The following is a 17,137-nucleotide window of genomic DNA, read 5'->3' as shown; positions in this document are numbered from 1 at the left end:
ACACCAGCTCCAGCACGAGAGCCGCCAGCAGCCTGGCCTCCTGGGGGAAGTGGCAGCCGGCCTCCCAGACCCGTCTCCTGTGCGGCGGCCCGTGGCCCTCGCGTCCTCCGGGGAGCCCACCTCCTCTGTCTGCTGGGAGGTCATCCCACCACCCCTGGTCCTGACACCTGGGGTGCAGGGCTCTGAGGCTCTCAGCCCTTGAGCTCCTGGGGGCCCGACGTCACCCCATCATGGTCAGGAAATAGGGCCCCCCAGACAGGCCTTGCCCAGCTCAGCTGTGCCCACCCTCTCAGGGCTGCTTCTCTGTCCCCCGGGTGCTGCCACAAGTCCCCCAACCTGGTCCATGGCTGTGGACTTGGCCCCAGGCTCTCTGCACCTGCGATCCTGCAAAAATCCCTCCAGCCAGCTGGTCCCGCCTCCCTCAGGGTCTCCTTGCACGACACTGTCACCTCTGGTACCTGGAGGGACCCCAGTCTGTCCCCACCTTAAGGTTAAGGCCTTTTGAGAAGCCTCGCTCCTGTGCAGGGGGAAATGCAGTCAGGCTGGGAGGCTGATGGAGGCCGTCTGACACAAGCAGCAGACACGGAAGACAAAAGAAACAAATGATTCCTTAAGATCCACGGCCAAAACAAACTGCCGTAATTAACACGTGCCACTGCAACCATCTATGGGCTGAGATGTGGTTGGCGTGAGGCAGAGGCATAAACCGCAGAGAGCGCGCACTCCAATAAAACGGCAGTAAATGGTGCGGCTGTGAGGGAACTCGTTTCAGTTTTGTTCCAAAACCTTGTTTAAGTGCTTTTATTGTTTCTGTGTGAAAGAACACAAATGCTTTTTGAAAACTGCTTCAGCATAAGCCTCACCTTCCCTGGGAAGTCTTTCTGATCCCCCCAACCCCACCCCAGGCAGATGGGGTCCCACGATGGCCCCTCCAAGCTCCCAGGGTACCCACGCTTCCCTCCATCACAGCCTCAGCACCGGGGTGGCCCCTGGGCTTCTCTGCCTCTGGGGACCGAGAACTGCCCATCTCCACCCCACCCCTAGGACCATGTCGGGCACACAGCAGGCATTAGGTGATGGCCAGCCCAGCAGAATGATTGTCAAGGCATGGAAGGGGTAGTTTGTAAACATCAAGGGGACCCCAGAGGTTGCTTAGGGGACCCTTGTAGGACAGGGGAAATTCTTGAATGGAAGGGATCTTATTAGCAAGCTCCCGAAAATAAATAAATACTAAAAATAAAAGCATAAAGTTAGGAACACATTAAACAGAATCTTTTTTCATGGGAGGGCGGGTGGGGAGTAGTGACTTGCCCTCATGTGGCCACAGTCACCCTTTTGGGATTTGTTCCACATTAAAAGAACAGCTCAATAGCAGAGGTAAGAAAACCAAAAACGGATAACGAACGTTAGGCCCAGGGTGGGGACTGAGTGGAAGCCCCCCCCCCCGGGGCTGGGCAGCTCTGTCCAGATGAGCAGCTGCCTGCCGAAGGGGCCGCTCCTAACTGAAGCCTTTGTTGGATGCTTGGAGGGAAGGAGAGGGGCTTGGGCTGGGAGCACTCATTCCATTCCAGTTCATTCCATGAGACCCTCCCCATTCCATGAGGGATGAAGCGTGCGGGTCTCATTTCAGGGAGGCCTCCCGGTGACCTTCTCTCCCTCCCTGCAGGCTTGATGGGGCACACGAGGGAAGGAGAATGGCATGCAGGAGACGTTATCTCTCCCCACGCCCACCCCACAGAGCTGAGCCTTCCACATCCGAAATACGATAAGAGGGGCAGGATGTGCCAGGCCCCTCCTGAGAGGCCCGGTGGGGACCACCTGCAGGCCAGCTGGCAGGAGCCCGGCCGTCTGTCCCTGGCAGCCCCCGTCACCTGCAGCCTGCACCCCGGCAGACCAGAGGCTGAGACTAGAATGCCGCACCTCAGCTACTCTGAACGGCAATCAACCCGCAAGGCCCTGAGGCACAGGCCAGCTGTGATTTAGTAAGTCTCCTCCCACCCCCAATTTAATTTAAAGGAAAAAGAAATGTCCTTCCCAAGAACCTCATTCTTATTTAGCCAAACCTACTCCTCCAGCTCCCAGAGAAAGGGAGGGATGCTTTTTTGTGTACCCAGGCCCACAACAGTGGGGAAACTCATGTTAGCTATTACCCTGGGGCCCATTTGTATTCGCTTTGCCACTGTCGAGGTCATTCTTGGCAAGGAAGCCTTTTCACTAAAAGCCACCAGCTGCAGAAAAGGGGACAGGGCTAAAAGCGCCTCGGGTGGAAGAGGTGAGGAAGAGGTAGGAAGTGGCTCTCGGACAAACCCCAGCTCTCCCAGGGCCTGGTCGTGTGGCCTTGGGCAAGCCACCTGAGCTCCAGAAACCCCATCTCTTCCTGGGCAAAGTGGGATCTTGTGAGGAGCGGACCAGATGATGGGGAGGTGCTCAGCTCGGTTCTTGGCAGAGGGAAGAGTTGAGGTGGGTCTCCAAGGACCAGCCGCAGCTCAGCTGTAGCCCCTGCTGCATCTCCTAGGGTTTATCTTCCAGTTTCTTCCTCCTCTGATGACAGGAGTGGGGACTTCTCACCAGCATCTCCCCCAAGGCGGCCCCCACTAAATTCTTAATTCTCATCGGCACAACTGTTTCCGTCTCTCCTGGGATGACTCCAGGCTTGCAGCTTCTGCTCACAGGGTCACGCGTGTCCCAAAGCAGAAGAGTTACAAACCGAACTTCCTAAGAAAACCCCCTATATGGCACTTACGGGGAATCCTCACTACAGCCCTCAAGGTGTGGTTTCTCCCCATTTTACAGATGAGCAAACTGAATGTCGGCATGGCTTTAATAACTTGCTCACTGTCTTCCAGCTACATCTGATGAATTCCACATCTCCACTCTTCCCTGTATGCAATTCAAAATCTCAGGAGTTCATTATTTAAAAAAGAGTAAATTGCTCTTTAGACTTTTTTTATAACTTCAAAACGTACTCTTCACTAGAGTTGGGTTTATTTTAAAGCTGAGCTGGTTTAATGGATTTTTTAAAGAGTGATAAGTGAGGGGGGACTTTCCTGGCGGTCCAGTGGTTAGGACTTGGCGCTTTCACTGCCGCAGGCCTGGGTTCAATCCCTTGTCAGGGAACTAAGATCTCGCAAGCCGCGTGGCATGGCCAAAAAAAAAAAAAACAAACACAATTAAGTGAGAATTTCTGTGTGGGCAAAAGTGAGGGCAGGTCACCTCACCTCTCTGGGCTGTGGCTGTTGAATGGAACAATGGGAAGGTTCAACTCATGTCACTTCCAAGTCTCTGCTCTTTTCTCCCAGTCATGGGTCAGCTCAGAGCACTGGGTGACTCTCCTTTCCCCGAAACTGGCCAACAGATACACCTCACTTCCTGCATTTGTTACAATCCGGTACCAAACGCCACTTAAAGCCTCTGGATATCGTTCTTGGGAAAGGAGATTTTTTTTCTTTTTCTATTTCTTTATTTATTTTGGCTCAGGCCTAGCCCTCCCCGCTTACATCCTGAGCTGTAAAAATGGACTGAGCAGGCAACAGAGAATTTAAAATGAGCTGGGGGAAAAAAAAAAAATCCTGCTACAATAAATCGCATCACAGTGGCGATCTCTATCTAACCAGAAAATTCTCAGCCCAGACAATGGCTCATTTATTTCCAACAATATTCAATACAACAGAATTCCAGGCCAACAAAAGGATTTCTACAGTTCTTGGAGTTGGTTGTAAAGGGGTATATAACCTGCAAAGAGAGCTGTTCAATTATAGATTCCCAGGCGTGAGGGAGACCTTTGTAAAAAAAAAATTGTAAGGTGGTCTGCTGAAAATGTGGCGTCTTCCCCGGGGAGCACCTCACCTCCTGGCAGTGCGAGGCAGAAGCACCAGGCCCTGCCTGGGGAGGGCGCTCGGGTGAACATCTGGGTGGACATGGCTGCTGGTGGGATGCTGAGCAGAGCCCACTACCCGAGGCCCTCAGAGGACACATTTTATAAATATCCAGGCAGGCAGCCTCGCAAGACTCCTGGGCTTTACAAATACATTTAGATTCCATGGTCAGTGAGACTATATTCTGAGCATAGGCGGGAAAAAGGCGGCAGGAAACGGGAGGGCAGGGAGGGGTCTGGAAGCAACCTTCTAAATTTAACATGCAGTTGCTTTTAGGCCAAGTGGATGAAAAATAAATTCCAGTGCTTAAAGCTCTTATCTTTGTTTACCATTTCCCCAAACAGTAAGTGACCTGGACTCTGGCTTTTAGACTGAATTATCAACCAAGATGCACACAGGAATGAGGGATGGGAGGCTGGGGGCTGTGCCAGGGGGATAAAGAGAGCAAGCTGACCGCTCGCTCTCCACCTTCACGTGACATTTCCTCGGCCTGGCAGAGTGACGGGGATCTGATGTCACAGGCTGTCCCTGGGTGGGCCAGGGCGCAGTCATGATGCGTCCGACCATCCCAGACATGGAGGGCACCATGGAGTCATCCACCTCCTGTTGATGAGGGATCCATAAATATCCTACAGCGACCTTCGCCGATGCTCAATAACAGCTTTTGAAAATCTCCAGTGGGCATGGGGCTTGCCTGCTTTATTGTCACGTGCTGGTCATTTGAAAATTCTTCTGTATGTCCAGTCAAAATCTTTCTCTCTGGGGCTTACTGTTGGGCCTGATTCCATCCTCAGCACCTACATCCTTTTCCTTTGTCACGTGCCTGCCACTCAGACAGGTGACAATGCCCTCATTTCTCCCCTTGGTTGGCTCTGTTCTCCTGAATTCGTTCAGTGTGACTCACAGAAGCATGTCAGTCCCGCCTCACTCCCTCTGGCTCCATCCCTCTCTCCCTGCCCATCCCTTGACGCCATGGATGCTGGCTTTGGCCTCACCTCCCTCCTCCAGTTGACCGACGCAATGGCCTTTCCTGTCCCTCTGCCACCTTCCCCCAGGCAGCCCTCATGGTTCGGTGCTCAGCTCCGTGCTTTCCTCTCCTACCTCCATCCCAGAGCACTCGCGCATCTCTGTGGGCTGAACTGGACGCCAGCCCCCGCTGGGGCCCCCAGCACCGGCCTGCCAAAGCCGAGCGCCTCCTGCAGGAGGGCAGCCTTACCCAGGTCGGTCCTGTCTCCGTCTTTCTTCCAGCCCCACAGGGATGAAACCTGGGAATCGCTGTTAGCTCTTCATTCCCTGACCCCTTATATCCAGAGATTCACCTCGCCGGTGAGTCATCCTTTCTACCAATGACTCTGGATATTACTCAGAGAATTACCTTGGGAGCTTTTACAACCACACTAATTCCTGTGCCCCGTCCAGACCAATTAAAACGGGATATTTCTAAGTGGGGCCCAAGCATCAGCAGGGAACAGCCGAGAGGGAGACTCAAGGCTTGCATTGCTCCCCTCTTTCAACCCCTTTTCCCGTTCTGACAGCTGACAGGTCATCAGACCTCATCACTTTTGCCTGGACTCCTGCTGTCATCTCCTGCTTTATTGCCCTATTCCCCCAACTCTTCCAAATATCCCTCCATGTCAATATCAGATCACAAAATACCATTTTCAGTATGTTACCTCTACTTATCAAAAACCTTCAGTGGCTCCCTCTTACCAAAATAACAAATCTTTGAACAAATAGATGGTTTCCCGAACACATAATAAGTTGTAGGTATGGGACTGTATCTTATCGCCCCTTTCCCTTTTTTTCCTCTCCCCCAACACCCGGCTAAGTGCCTGTCAGGTACTTGACGTCTATCTGAGGAGTGAACAAAAAATATTTATCTGCAAATTAATGCCATACACTCTCTCTCCAGTGCAGAAAACGGGCTGGGTGCTTTAACTATCGTTTACTTAGGGGCTTATTTCTTTAAACATCACATATAATCAACTGTGGACGATCCATGCTAATGGAGAGAACCGAATCCTAAATATTACAAGACAGCAGATAATTCAAAAACTCGAATCTAGTTGATTTGGGAACGTGTTTTATGCTTATGAGGGCTTATGTCTGGTAATTGAGACAATTTTAAAATTAGGTAATTAGATGTGTCTTATTTGTTCCTATCACCAACCCCCCCCCACCCCGCCATACACACTATAGGAATACATAACGCAGCTCCCAAAATAATACACCATTTTTTCTCTCAACCTTTTCCTGAAATAGAGATGGTGGTTACATTCCAGCACACTGGAGGCGGCAGGCAGAGGGAAGAAGGGAGGAACCCACAATGACAGTAAATAGAGGGGACAGGGGTGTCAACGAGCTGCCTTTCAACTAATTCACCGTTAAAATTTAGGCAGTACACACACCAGTTTGTAAACTGTTCACAGTATCTACTAAAGCTGACCACACACATCCCCTGTGACCCAGCAATTCCACTCCTAGGTACATACCCAACAGAAACGTGACTTACGTTCACTGAAAGCCATATACAAGAATGTCCCGCTTTATTCATAATGGCCCCCAAACTGGGGACAAAGCAAATGTCCATCCACAGCTGGAAGTACGAACAGATGTGGAATGGACACACTGCAACTCACACCACACCACCGATGAGTCTCAAAGACACAGCAGTGAACACAAGAAAGCAGGTGCAAAAGCCATCGTACTGGATGTTCCATTTACGTAAAGCTTTTTAAAAGGCAAGATAACCTCTTGTGTTAGAAGTCAGGATAATGGTTACTTTTGGGGGGCTATGACCGGAAGGGGTCATGGGGGCACTTCTGAGGGCTGGAAATATTTTGCGTCTTGATCTGGATGCTGGTGACACAGGTGTGCTTTGTGAAAATTCACTGAGCGCTACACTTTTGTTTGTGTTCTATTTTTCTGTGTGCATGTTATTCTTCCAGAAAATGTACAGAGGAAAGTAAGGGAGGAATGAAGGGAGGGTAGAGGGGGGATAAAAGGAGAGAGGGAGGGCGGTTTAGGCAGCAACGCATGATGGAAAATCCTTGGAACCTGAAGATCTGGGTTTGGTTCTGACTCTGCCATGTACTAGCTGTGTGACCTTGGACGAGCCACTAACCTCTCTGAGTCTGTTTTCTTCATCTATAAAATAGGCAACAAAAATGCCCTACCTGCTTCACAGTGCAGTTATGAGGACCAAATGGTATAAGGGATGTAAAAATCCTTCAGAAGGCAGTACAGTACTGCAGGAGGGGAAGTACCATTGTTATCATAGATCTCTGCAGACAGGAATTCCTGCATCAACAAAGCTGAACCCAGGGCCGTTGGCGGGGAGGGCTGACACCGTGGTGTGTGTGTGTGCTTCATGTTCTTTCATTACATCTCCTCACCTAATCCCTTAATGGCCTGGGCCTCAGAGTACAAGAGCACCTGGAATAATCCCTGTGTTTATGTGATATGGGTTCTGTCTCATTCCTTTGAAAGTGGATATAAATAGATGCCATACACACTCTCCTAATTACCTTTTCTAAGGTAGGGATGCCCGTCTACATCTAAATCTGCCACATTCTTTAGACCAGCACACAGGACTGTCTGGGCATTGGCTAGGCAAGCCAGCCATGCTGAGAGAAAGGAACCCGCCGCATGCCATCCCTCTTGGGACGCCCCACCTCACCCCCTTCCCCCATTGCTTCTTGCTCCAGGCCTGAAACAACTCACTCAGAACATCTATGGATGTCAAAGCTGAAGAGTCAGAGCTGGAAGGACCCCAGCACCCCAGTTTAAGAAATGGTCTGTGAAGAGCCCAGGCCCGGGGACTGCAGGCTTTTCTCCCGGGTCAGTGGGCAAAAGGGCAAAGCGAGAGTTGCCAGGTTTTCCACGGTAGGGTTTCATCTTATAGTCTATGTTCCCCAGAGAAGGAGTGCAAGTGGAAACCTCGATTTTTCTCGCGGCTGTCTTGCCCCCGCTGTCCCTCGGCTGGAACCCCAAGTCTCATGGGGCTGCAAGTTCCCAGCTTCTAGTGGGCAGTTGAGGGCAGACATGACCCCGCCCACTGCATGCAACACCAAGTCCAGCACGTGCAGGTGAGCACTTAGCAATACTATCTGATACTGCTACTTCTTGGGAGGAACAAAACTGAGGCCCCCCCCCCCACTTCTATTTCCTTTAGGAAAATAAGAAAATATTAATTTTTCTATTAGGTCCCAGAACCTCCAGGAAAAATCTTTTTGAAAGCAATGACATTTTAATTTTCTTTTTCTCATTTAGACTCCATACCAGCACACACCCAGTGTGAGGTGTACGTGTAGGTGTGAGTGACTCAGTGTGTGTGTGTGTCTGTGTGTAACTTGCAGAGAAAATGGTACACAAAAATCCAAATGTAGCAAAGTGAGATTAATAGGCAAGGGCAGTATTTCCTACTTAAAAGTATTTATCAGTAGATTTTTCCATAGAGTTCCCTTAACCATCAGGTTTAGCTGCTGCATTTAAATATTGGTTTATAGAGCCTAAACTAAATGATAGAAAGACTAAGAGACCAAGAAACTTAGAAACAAAATTAGCAGTGACTGCCCACTGAAAAATCAAATATAGATGAAAAAGTCTCCCTGAAAATTAAAGAACTCTGGATTGAGAACATAAACCACAAGGCAAAGATTCCGTTTGCTTTTTTTGCTTCTATTTTCCCCAATATTTAAGAGTTAGTCAGTATTACCCAATATTAAATATTATTTTCAACCTTCTAAGAGTAGTTACTTGTTTTACAGAATCGGTCCCAGCTGAAGTGAATTCTATAGGATTGTATAATTGCTTTCCTCCTTGACACATCCTTACAGGATAGTTTAAAATGTAGAAACAGAGGGCCTCATGATGAAATGTGCTCCCTGCCTCCAAATATGTCGGCTTCTATTTAAACATCTGGGGTGAGCTCACCAGCCTTTTCTTCCAAGGAAAAGCACTTTCTTGACTAAACTTCCCTTTCTTTCCCTTTTTCACTTCAAATAAATTCCACTCCCACCCCCATTTTTAAGTGTTAGTTTTGCTAGACGGCAAAGAAAAATATGCAGCACGCATACAGCACACCTACCTTTTCCATTTCATTTCTTGACGGCCACATCCCCCATCAGGTACCACGCCCCCTGCATTCACTCGCGTCTGCCCCGGCCCAGGTCGCCCTGCACAGAGGCCTTTCTCTCTCCTGCGCCTGGAGCGCTGCTCTCCATCCTCCAAGATGCCCCAGAACAGCAGCTCTCCCAGTCAGCCAGCCTGACACAACCATTTTTAATTCTTTAACACATCTCACAGTCTTTACATGGGCTCTTCCACACACTATTGCTATTTCAATTTCTTTTTAACACCTTACATTTTTTTTAATTTGTATTTTCAAATTTTATTTTTTCAGAATAGCAATTAATAGTTATTCCAGTTAAACTGATTTTTTTAAAAGCATGAGGAAAATAATTTATATTTCTTCCACCAAGGAGAAAGTAACCACTAATACAGATTTAGTTCTACTATATAGGTATCTTTCTTTTTCTTTCTCAAATTACAAGATTACATCATTTTCTTTTTTAGCCTGCCGATGTAGGGGATTACGTTGATTGATTTTTGAAATAGCCTATCATAGCTAGAAGAAATCTCACTTGGCTATAGCACCTTAACTTTTCATGAAGGAAAACTTCAACCTGTACAAATTGTCAGAATAGCTGAGAACCTGTGTACCCATCACCCAGCTTCAACAAATGGCAGCTATGGCCCCTCCAGTTTCCCCACCCTCCCCCACTGCCATTGTTTAAAAAATCCCAGACACAGTATACATGTCATCTGCAAACATTTCAGTATATATCTCTAAAAGAAAAGGGCTCTTTTCTAAAACTTGACAACCAGGGGCTTCCCTGGTGGCGCAGTGGTTAAGAATCCGCCTGCCAATGCAGGGGACAGGGGCTCGAGCCCTGGTCCGGGAAGATCCCACATGCCGCGGAGCAACTAAGCCCGTGCGCCACAGCTACTGAGCCTGCGCTCTAGAGCCCACGAGCCACAACTACTGAGCCCACATGCCACAACTACTGAAGCCCGCGCACCTAGAGCCCGTGCTCCACAACAAGAGAAGCCACCACAATGAGAAGCCCACGCACCGCAACGAAGAGTAGCCCCCGCTCGCCGCAACTAGAGAAAGCCCGCGTGCAGCAACAAAGACCCAACGCAGCCAAAAATAAATTTAAAAAAAATTTTTAATGCTTTAAAAAAAGCAAAACAAAACAAAACATGACCACCATACTATCCTCACAGTAAAAACCGAATGAACCATAATTTCCTAAGTGCACCAAATATCCACTCAGGGTCCAAGGTCCCATGATTGAGTCATAATTCTGTTTTTAGATTGGGTTTGTTTGAACCAGCACCCAAACAAGCCCACCTACTTTTCACTGGCCTTTCTTATTCATCATAAATATCCCCGTTTAGACATCACTTCCTCCTGGCAGCTTCCCCGATCCCAAACGCCGGGATGTGTGTCCCTCGTCTGCTCCCCCACAGCACCTGTGCTCACCACTCTGTAACCTGCAGCCCTGGTTTGCATCCTGAGACAGACTGTAACCTATCCGAGAACACGTCGGTGCTAGCACAGCGCCTGGTCAACAGTAGGCACCAACGCTGCAGTTGAATGAGTAAGTAACAAATGAGCTCCCACACAGGACAGCTTCTCCCGCTCCCCCCACAAGCCCCTTCTGTAACATGACCCACGTTCAGCACAATGACTTGCTCAGAAGTCTGTTTCCCCACAGAGCAGAGGCTTACTCATTCTGGGATCCCAAACACCCAGCCCAGCACCTGACACCAGTGGGTGTTCACTGAGGGGTTGGCTTTTCTACTCCACATTCTATCCGTGTGACTTTGAGCTCACAGCCTCTCCTCTCTGGGTCTCACGTTGCTCATCTCTATAATGCAGAATTTGGATTCAAGATTTCCAAGGTCCTTTTGGGTTCAGTTTGTGATTCTGAGCAGGAGCGCAGCCTCGCAGGGAGTCTCCATTTGCCATACGCTTGCTGCCCTCTGCTGGCAGGATTGGTGCAGGACACCCCCCATCCCGGATTTTCCTGAAAGAACTATAGGCGGGCAAAAACAGGTCCCCAGGGGTGAACTGGTGTGTGAGTGAGTGGGGACTTGAATTGCATTGCCTCACCTGGATCTGGTTAAAACGTAGAGGCCTGAGCCTTCCCCGACCCCATCCATCCACGCCTCCAGCAGAGAGGATCACTGGGGCAGGTCAGACAGACAGACTTATGCAGTGGTCTCACGCCCTTGGCTGCACAGAACTAGTACCCAGGTCCCCACCTTAGACCAACAATCAAACCCCTGGGGGGCAGGGCTCAAGCATCCTTATATATTAAAAGCCACCTCGTCACTTCTAATATTCGACCACATCAAGAACTGCTGGACCAGCACGCTGATGTTGACATGTGTATCTTGAGCCCAAAGCTAAGAAGTGGTGAAAAGCTCATCCGGGGAAAATAAATGAAGACTTGACTTTATAGTACATATTTCCCTTGGCCTAGCTTTAAATGTTCTCTTTCAAGTACTGACAGCTTCCCAGCCAATTTTGTTTGAGGAACCAATACCATTGACTCATTAGGGATGCTACTCCCAGATCTGGTTTCTTTTTCTTTTTGAGATATATTGATAGTTCTATATTTTGGTGCACAGTACCACTGTTTTGTTTCGGTTTTTTTTACATTTCTGCATTTGTTAAGACTCCTTTGGTTGCAGGTAACAGAATTCAGCTGTCACTAAGTTAGGTCAAAAATGGGAACTTAGGGCTTCCCTGGTGGCGCGGTGGTTGAGAATCTGCCTGCCAATGCAGGGGACACGGGTTCGAGCCCTGGTTTGGGAAGATCCCACATGCCGCGGAGCAACTAGGCCCGTGCACCACAACTACTGAGCCTGCGCGTCTGGAGCCTGTGCTCCCCAACAAGAGAGGCCACGACAGTGAGAGGCCTGCGCACCGCGATGAAGAGTGACCCCCGCTCGCCGCAACTAGAGAAAGCCCTCGCACAGAAACGAAGACCCAACACACCCAAAAATAAATAAATTTTATAAAAAATAAAAAAGGGAACTTACTGGAAGGGTACTGAGATGCCACCCACAGGGCTACTTGCCAGGAGCAGATGGCAATCAGGACACCAGGAAACGGTCTCTGTCTTTTGCCTCTGCTTCTCCACACATCTAACTCATTGCTTCTTTCTCATGGCAAACGTGCTTTCTGCTCATTAATCCACAAGGCAGAACATGGCCACCAACAGATCATAACTCACCCGTGTTCAGCTTCTACCTGCTGGAGAAAAACTCCTTTTTCCTCTGTCTCAGGTCCAAATGCCCAGGCTGGTGCCCTCACATCAGAGGCCCACTCTTGGTCCAATCAACCGTGGCCTGCAGGGCTGACTATATAATTTGTCGGACCTGAGGCAAAATGAAAAAAGCAGGGGAAAGTGCCATTAACAGTACATATAAAAGTTCTTCCTATCTTCTTTCATCTCTCAAATTATCACAGTGGTTTTTTTAATATTCTATTTAATACCAGTCTAAGTAAAGAAAACTCTAAATTTTACATTATTAGCATGAATTTTACCACTCATCTCTGGATCATGCAACGCCACAGTTTTAAATGTTACTATCAGAGCATTTAACGCACATGCAGAATCACTGAATTACATAATTTGTATTTCGTGACTCACAGGCCAGAAGAGACGAAGACAAACCAAACTATTGATGACTGGGGGGATGAGAGGGTGCACCAGGCTTCCCCAGGGGGGCTCGCCCTGGGGGGTGGGGACACGGGATGGGCTGGGAGAGTCAGGCCCTCACCGGTACCCAGGAGCCCTGACCTCTCCTGCCAGCCGCCAGGCCCGTGAACCCTGGGGCAGGGTCTAGGAAAGTGGAGCCAGGCGTCCTCCCTTCCCACAGGCCCAGCCCCCAACCCACAGTAGGCTGTGACCCTCAGAGATCTTTAAACCTCTGTGCCAGGACACGTGTTGTACCTGGACCAGGGGTGGGCAGAGGCTTGCCCGGGCCGACACAGCCATGGTGCTTCCAGCCCGGGGCAGGGACGGTTGACATATGCCCACCCCGAGATGCTTCAGGGTGAATGCACCCCATTCCTACCCTCTCTGTGCCTGAGCCCAGGCCTCTGCCGGGGCTGGAGGGCAACAGTGGTCAAAGGGCAAAGCGGAGACGGGCGGCCGGGCTGGGCCCCAGGCACCGGGGCAAGACAGCAGGCAGCTGAGAACCCACCCTGGGGAGGCAGCCAAGGTGGGACCACTCGTGGGCGAGGCTCCAAGCCCCCAGCGCATGCTCCATGGTCCCCTCAGACTCTACTCCCAAAACACAAATTCAAAGATAATGACGATTAAGAATCTCCAGATGGCAACCCACAGAGCATTAAAACCCAAAGCACAGGGCCCCTCTCCTTGGCCACGTGTTTATCGGGCCTGCCCTCGTGGCCTGGGATGGAGGTGGAAGTGTAGGGTCGAGAGATAACCTTCTAAAGAAACAGTTCCCAGAAGTGAAGATGGAGAATGTTGGAAAAGCCAGCTGTTTTCATTTATGCCCTTCAAATTCATAAACATTAGACTGCACATGTTCTCTGCAACTGGACTTTTTTTACTCAGTATTTTATGCACATCATTAATGGCCACACTTCATTGATGGCTAGACTCTAATAGATTAGCTAAGATATTTACCAGGGACATCAAGCCTCCACGTGTCCTGGCCCCATCACTCTCCCCTCTGCCCCTCCTGTCCCCGCATAAAACACTGTGTATTTTATGCACATCACTAATGGCCACTGGAATAGAGCCTACGCAGGGCAGCCCTGTGGCAGCTACTGCAGGGCCCGCAGGATGGACTTGCCCCCAAGTGCTGCCCCCTGCTGTCCTGAGAGGGGAGGACAGAAGCAAGCCGACCTGCCAAACTGAAGACTCCTCTTTGATTAGCATCAACTGATTTAGAAAGCTGAGGCTGTCACCTATGAGGCAGGTAACTTCACTCAAGCTCTGCTGGGAGTGGGGAGAGAGGACAGGAGGATCTGGGGGAAATCCTTCCTTGGGGAAACTAGCAGAGCAGCTAATAAACTTCTATGACCCCACCCTAACTCATCCCACTCACATGGGAGCCCACATCCAGCTTCTCAGCCTCTCGCCAATTCACCATCACCTGCTCCTCGGGCCACGGGCTGAGGGCCAGAGAGTGACAGGGTCACCCCAGTGGAAGTCGTCGAGGGGATGCTAGGGTTCCCCGACACGGGGTGCTGCAGTTGTGCTTCTCCACACCTTCCTCCCTAGCATGGAATCAACATTTACCAGCTGTTTACAATCTGATGAGTGAAAACCAAATCTCATGGTTTTAATTTGTATTTTTCATCATGGCAACTCATATTTGTTCTGTCTTTTGCCTCCTTATTTCCTTTGACCACTTTTCTGATGAGTTTCTTTTCTTACTGATTTATTGTAGCTCTTTGGGTTTTTGTTACCATTGATCCTTTCTAGATGTGGCGATTTTTTTTGTTGTTGTTGTTGCTATTTTACTATTGGTCTTTTAACTTTATGATGTGCCCATTACTACCATGTGACAACCTCTCTGAGCCTCAGTTTCATCATCTAAGAGATGGGAGAACAGCTGTTCCATTGGTTTGCTGGAGCATTAAGTGTCAACAAAAATAATCAATAAACAGGGCCATTCCCGGTGGTCCAGTGGTTAAGACTCCACGCTTCCACTACAGGGGGTGCGGGTTTGATCCCTGGTCAGGGAACTAAGATCCCGCATGCCATGTGGCACAGCCAAAAAATGTAAATTAAAAAAAAAGAAAATAATCAATAAACAATCAATAATAAGAACAGAAAAGAGTTTTATTTGAGCCAAACTGAGAACTAGCCTGGAAGCCCACTTCCCAGATTACTCTGAGAAACTGTTCTGGAGAAGCAGGATTTTCAGCCCAGTTTTATATCTTGTCAGAACAAGGAACATTAAACGGGTCAGGGTTACATTTCTTCAAGGTTAAAAAAAAAAAACCAAAAAACAGACCAGCACGTACACAGCAAATCAACATGGCCTTGGCACCTGGGAAGGGAGACTTATCATTGAAGAAGTACAAGCATTGGCGTCCCAGGAAGAGAGGCATTTAATCTCTATTTTTAACATGGACATTCTTTACTTCTGGTCAATGTGCCCTGTCCTTTAATAATTAAAGCAGATGTACAATGTATGTTTGGTAAGCCACAAACAGGCTATTTTAGTTAGCATAAAATTCAAGTTAACTCACATATAAGCCAGATTGGCTTTCCTATATCTCAGTATGTAAAAATTTCTTTCCTCATAAGGGAGTGTGTACAATAAGTAGCCTGCCAGATCTTCAGCTCTCAATAAATGCTAGCAGTGCAGCTGCTGCCATTGCTTTATTACAAACTTCTCTGACACTCAAAGGCCCCGCAGTCCCAGGCCTGGCCTGCTCACCTTCAGTGATGGACAGCACTGTGAAACAAGCACAACAGAACATGCAGAATATTCTGTAGAGTGCTAATCTAATGCAATTTGCGTAGTATCACTTTTCATCTCGTGGGTTTCCATTTAAGTCTTTGCAAACATTGGAGCTGGGACTCTAAAGTTAGTGGAAAAGACAGAACACTGTGCGACTCGGTCTAACTCAGCGTTCTTTGTCACCACCCTTCCATCAGCCGGCCCCTGAGTACTGCAGCCTCCAGAAAGGCCTGCCCTACCTGGACATGGTGATTGCAGAGACCTTGAGGATGTACCCACCGGCTTTCAGGTAAGCCTCTACCCCAGGGCCCCTGCACCCCAGGACCCCTTCAGCATCACTGTTTGGAGTCCTTGTTAGTCCTCAGTCTGTCACCACCTGGGTTATGAAGAATGTTGGACCCAAGCTCCTGGAGGTCGAGGTCTGAAACTTGGGTTTTTTAATCCCCTGGGGCACTGGACGCCATGCCTGACATAGGGTCACCATAGCAATAAATGTCCGGCCTATATTCCTATATGTTAACCATGTTTTCAAAGTGTCATTGGGGGGCTTCCCTGGTGGCGCAGTGGTTGAGAATCTGCCTGCTAATGCAGGGGACACGGGTTCGAGCCCTGGTCTGGGAAGATCCCACATGCCGCAGAGCAACTAGGCCCGTGAGCCACAACTACTGAGCCTGCGCGTCTGGAGCCTGTGCTCCGCAACAAGAGAGGCCGCGATAGTGAGAGGCCCGCGCACCGCGATGAAGAGTGGCCCCCGCTTGCCACAACTAGAGAAAGCCCTCGCACAGAAATGAAGACCCAACACAGCCAAAAATAAATTAATTAATTAATTTTAAAAAAATTGTGTTAGCATACAGTATTTGTTTAAAAAAAAAAAAAAGGGTCATTGGTCTTTTCTTAACATGACCTTCCTCCCCAGCCCAAGCCGATCTCTTTGACCTCCTAGCCCTTAGATGGCTTTTGCTGTTCCCCTGGTCTGTTCATTCACTCATTCACCAACTATTTACTGAGCATCTGCTCTGTGCCCTGCACTGGGAAATCAGCCAAAACAGATAAAATGCCAGCCCTTGGAGCTGATGTTCCAGGAGGAACTTCCAAGGCCTGGGACGCTCCTTCTTATTCTCCAGCACTCCACACTCGTCCCATCCTCAGAGCTCCGATCCAAGACTCACCACTCCAGGAAACCTGGCCAGCCTCACCCGTTCCCTGCCTCTCCTCCCCCAGCACTTTGCACGCTAACTCTACTTCATATTATATTTTTGGATAATTCTCAGCTGCTCTGCAACATTTCACCAGTGTGCAGTCATCCAGTCACACCAACCTGTAAGTGCCTTGAGAGCAGGAACCAGGTCTTCTGCTTCTTTCAAATTCCCCCAAAACAAGATGTTACCGAACCAGGCTCGTTCGCCCCATGCACAGCAAGCCAAGTGCTGAGATGCTGAGGTTGTCAGCAGAGAAGAGATACATTCACAAGGCAGCCAAGCGTGGGGACAGGAGAACAAATCTCAAATCTACCTCCCCAATGGCAAGGAGCTCGGGGTATTTATGGGATAAAGCTGCGGCGTGGTGGGCCCTGGGAGCATGGGAAAAGGTAATGATTGGAGATAAGAAAAAGGTGAGGCAATCGTAGTTCTGCGCAGGTGCAGCTAAGCTACAGGCTTCTCCACGGGACCCAAGTTCAGAAAACGTCTGCGTTATCGTGTTCCGAGGATGGAGTTTTGGGCGCTCTGACGTCA

General features: G+C 49.2%; 1 protein-coding gene across 1 annotated transcript in view; it reads left to right on the top strand.

Moving 5' to 3' along the window:
• Positions 1–17,137, top strand: part of TBXAS1 (thromboxane A synthase 1) — a 148,843-nt gene that overhangs the window by 123,285 nt on the left and 8,421 nt on the right. The window contains exon 10 of the mRNA XM_036864550.1: positions 15,602–15,693. Coding sequence (XP_036720445.1) covers positions 15,602–15,693 — 92 coding nt within the window. The remainder of the gene's footprint in view (positions 1–15,601; positions 15,694–17,137) is intronic.

The sequence above is a fragment of the Balaenoptera musculus genome, chromosome 9, assembly GCF_009873245.2.
Source record: "Balaenoptera musculus isolate JJ_BM4_2016_0621 chromosome 9, mBalMus1.pri.v3, whole genome shotgun sequence".
NCBI classification, from domain to species: Eukaryota; Metazoa; Chordata; class Mammalia; order Artiodactyla; family Balaenopteridae; genus Balaenoptera; species Balaenoptera musculus.
The sequence above is the reverse complement of the archived record's forward strand: the minus strand, read 5'-3'. Positions and strand labels throughout refer to the sequence as shown.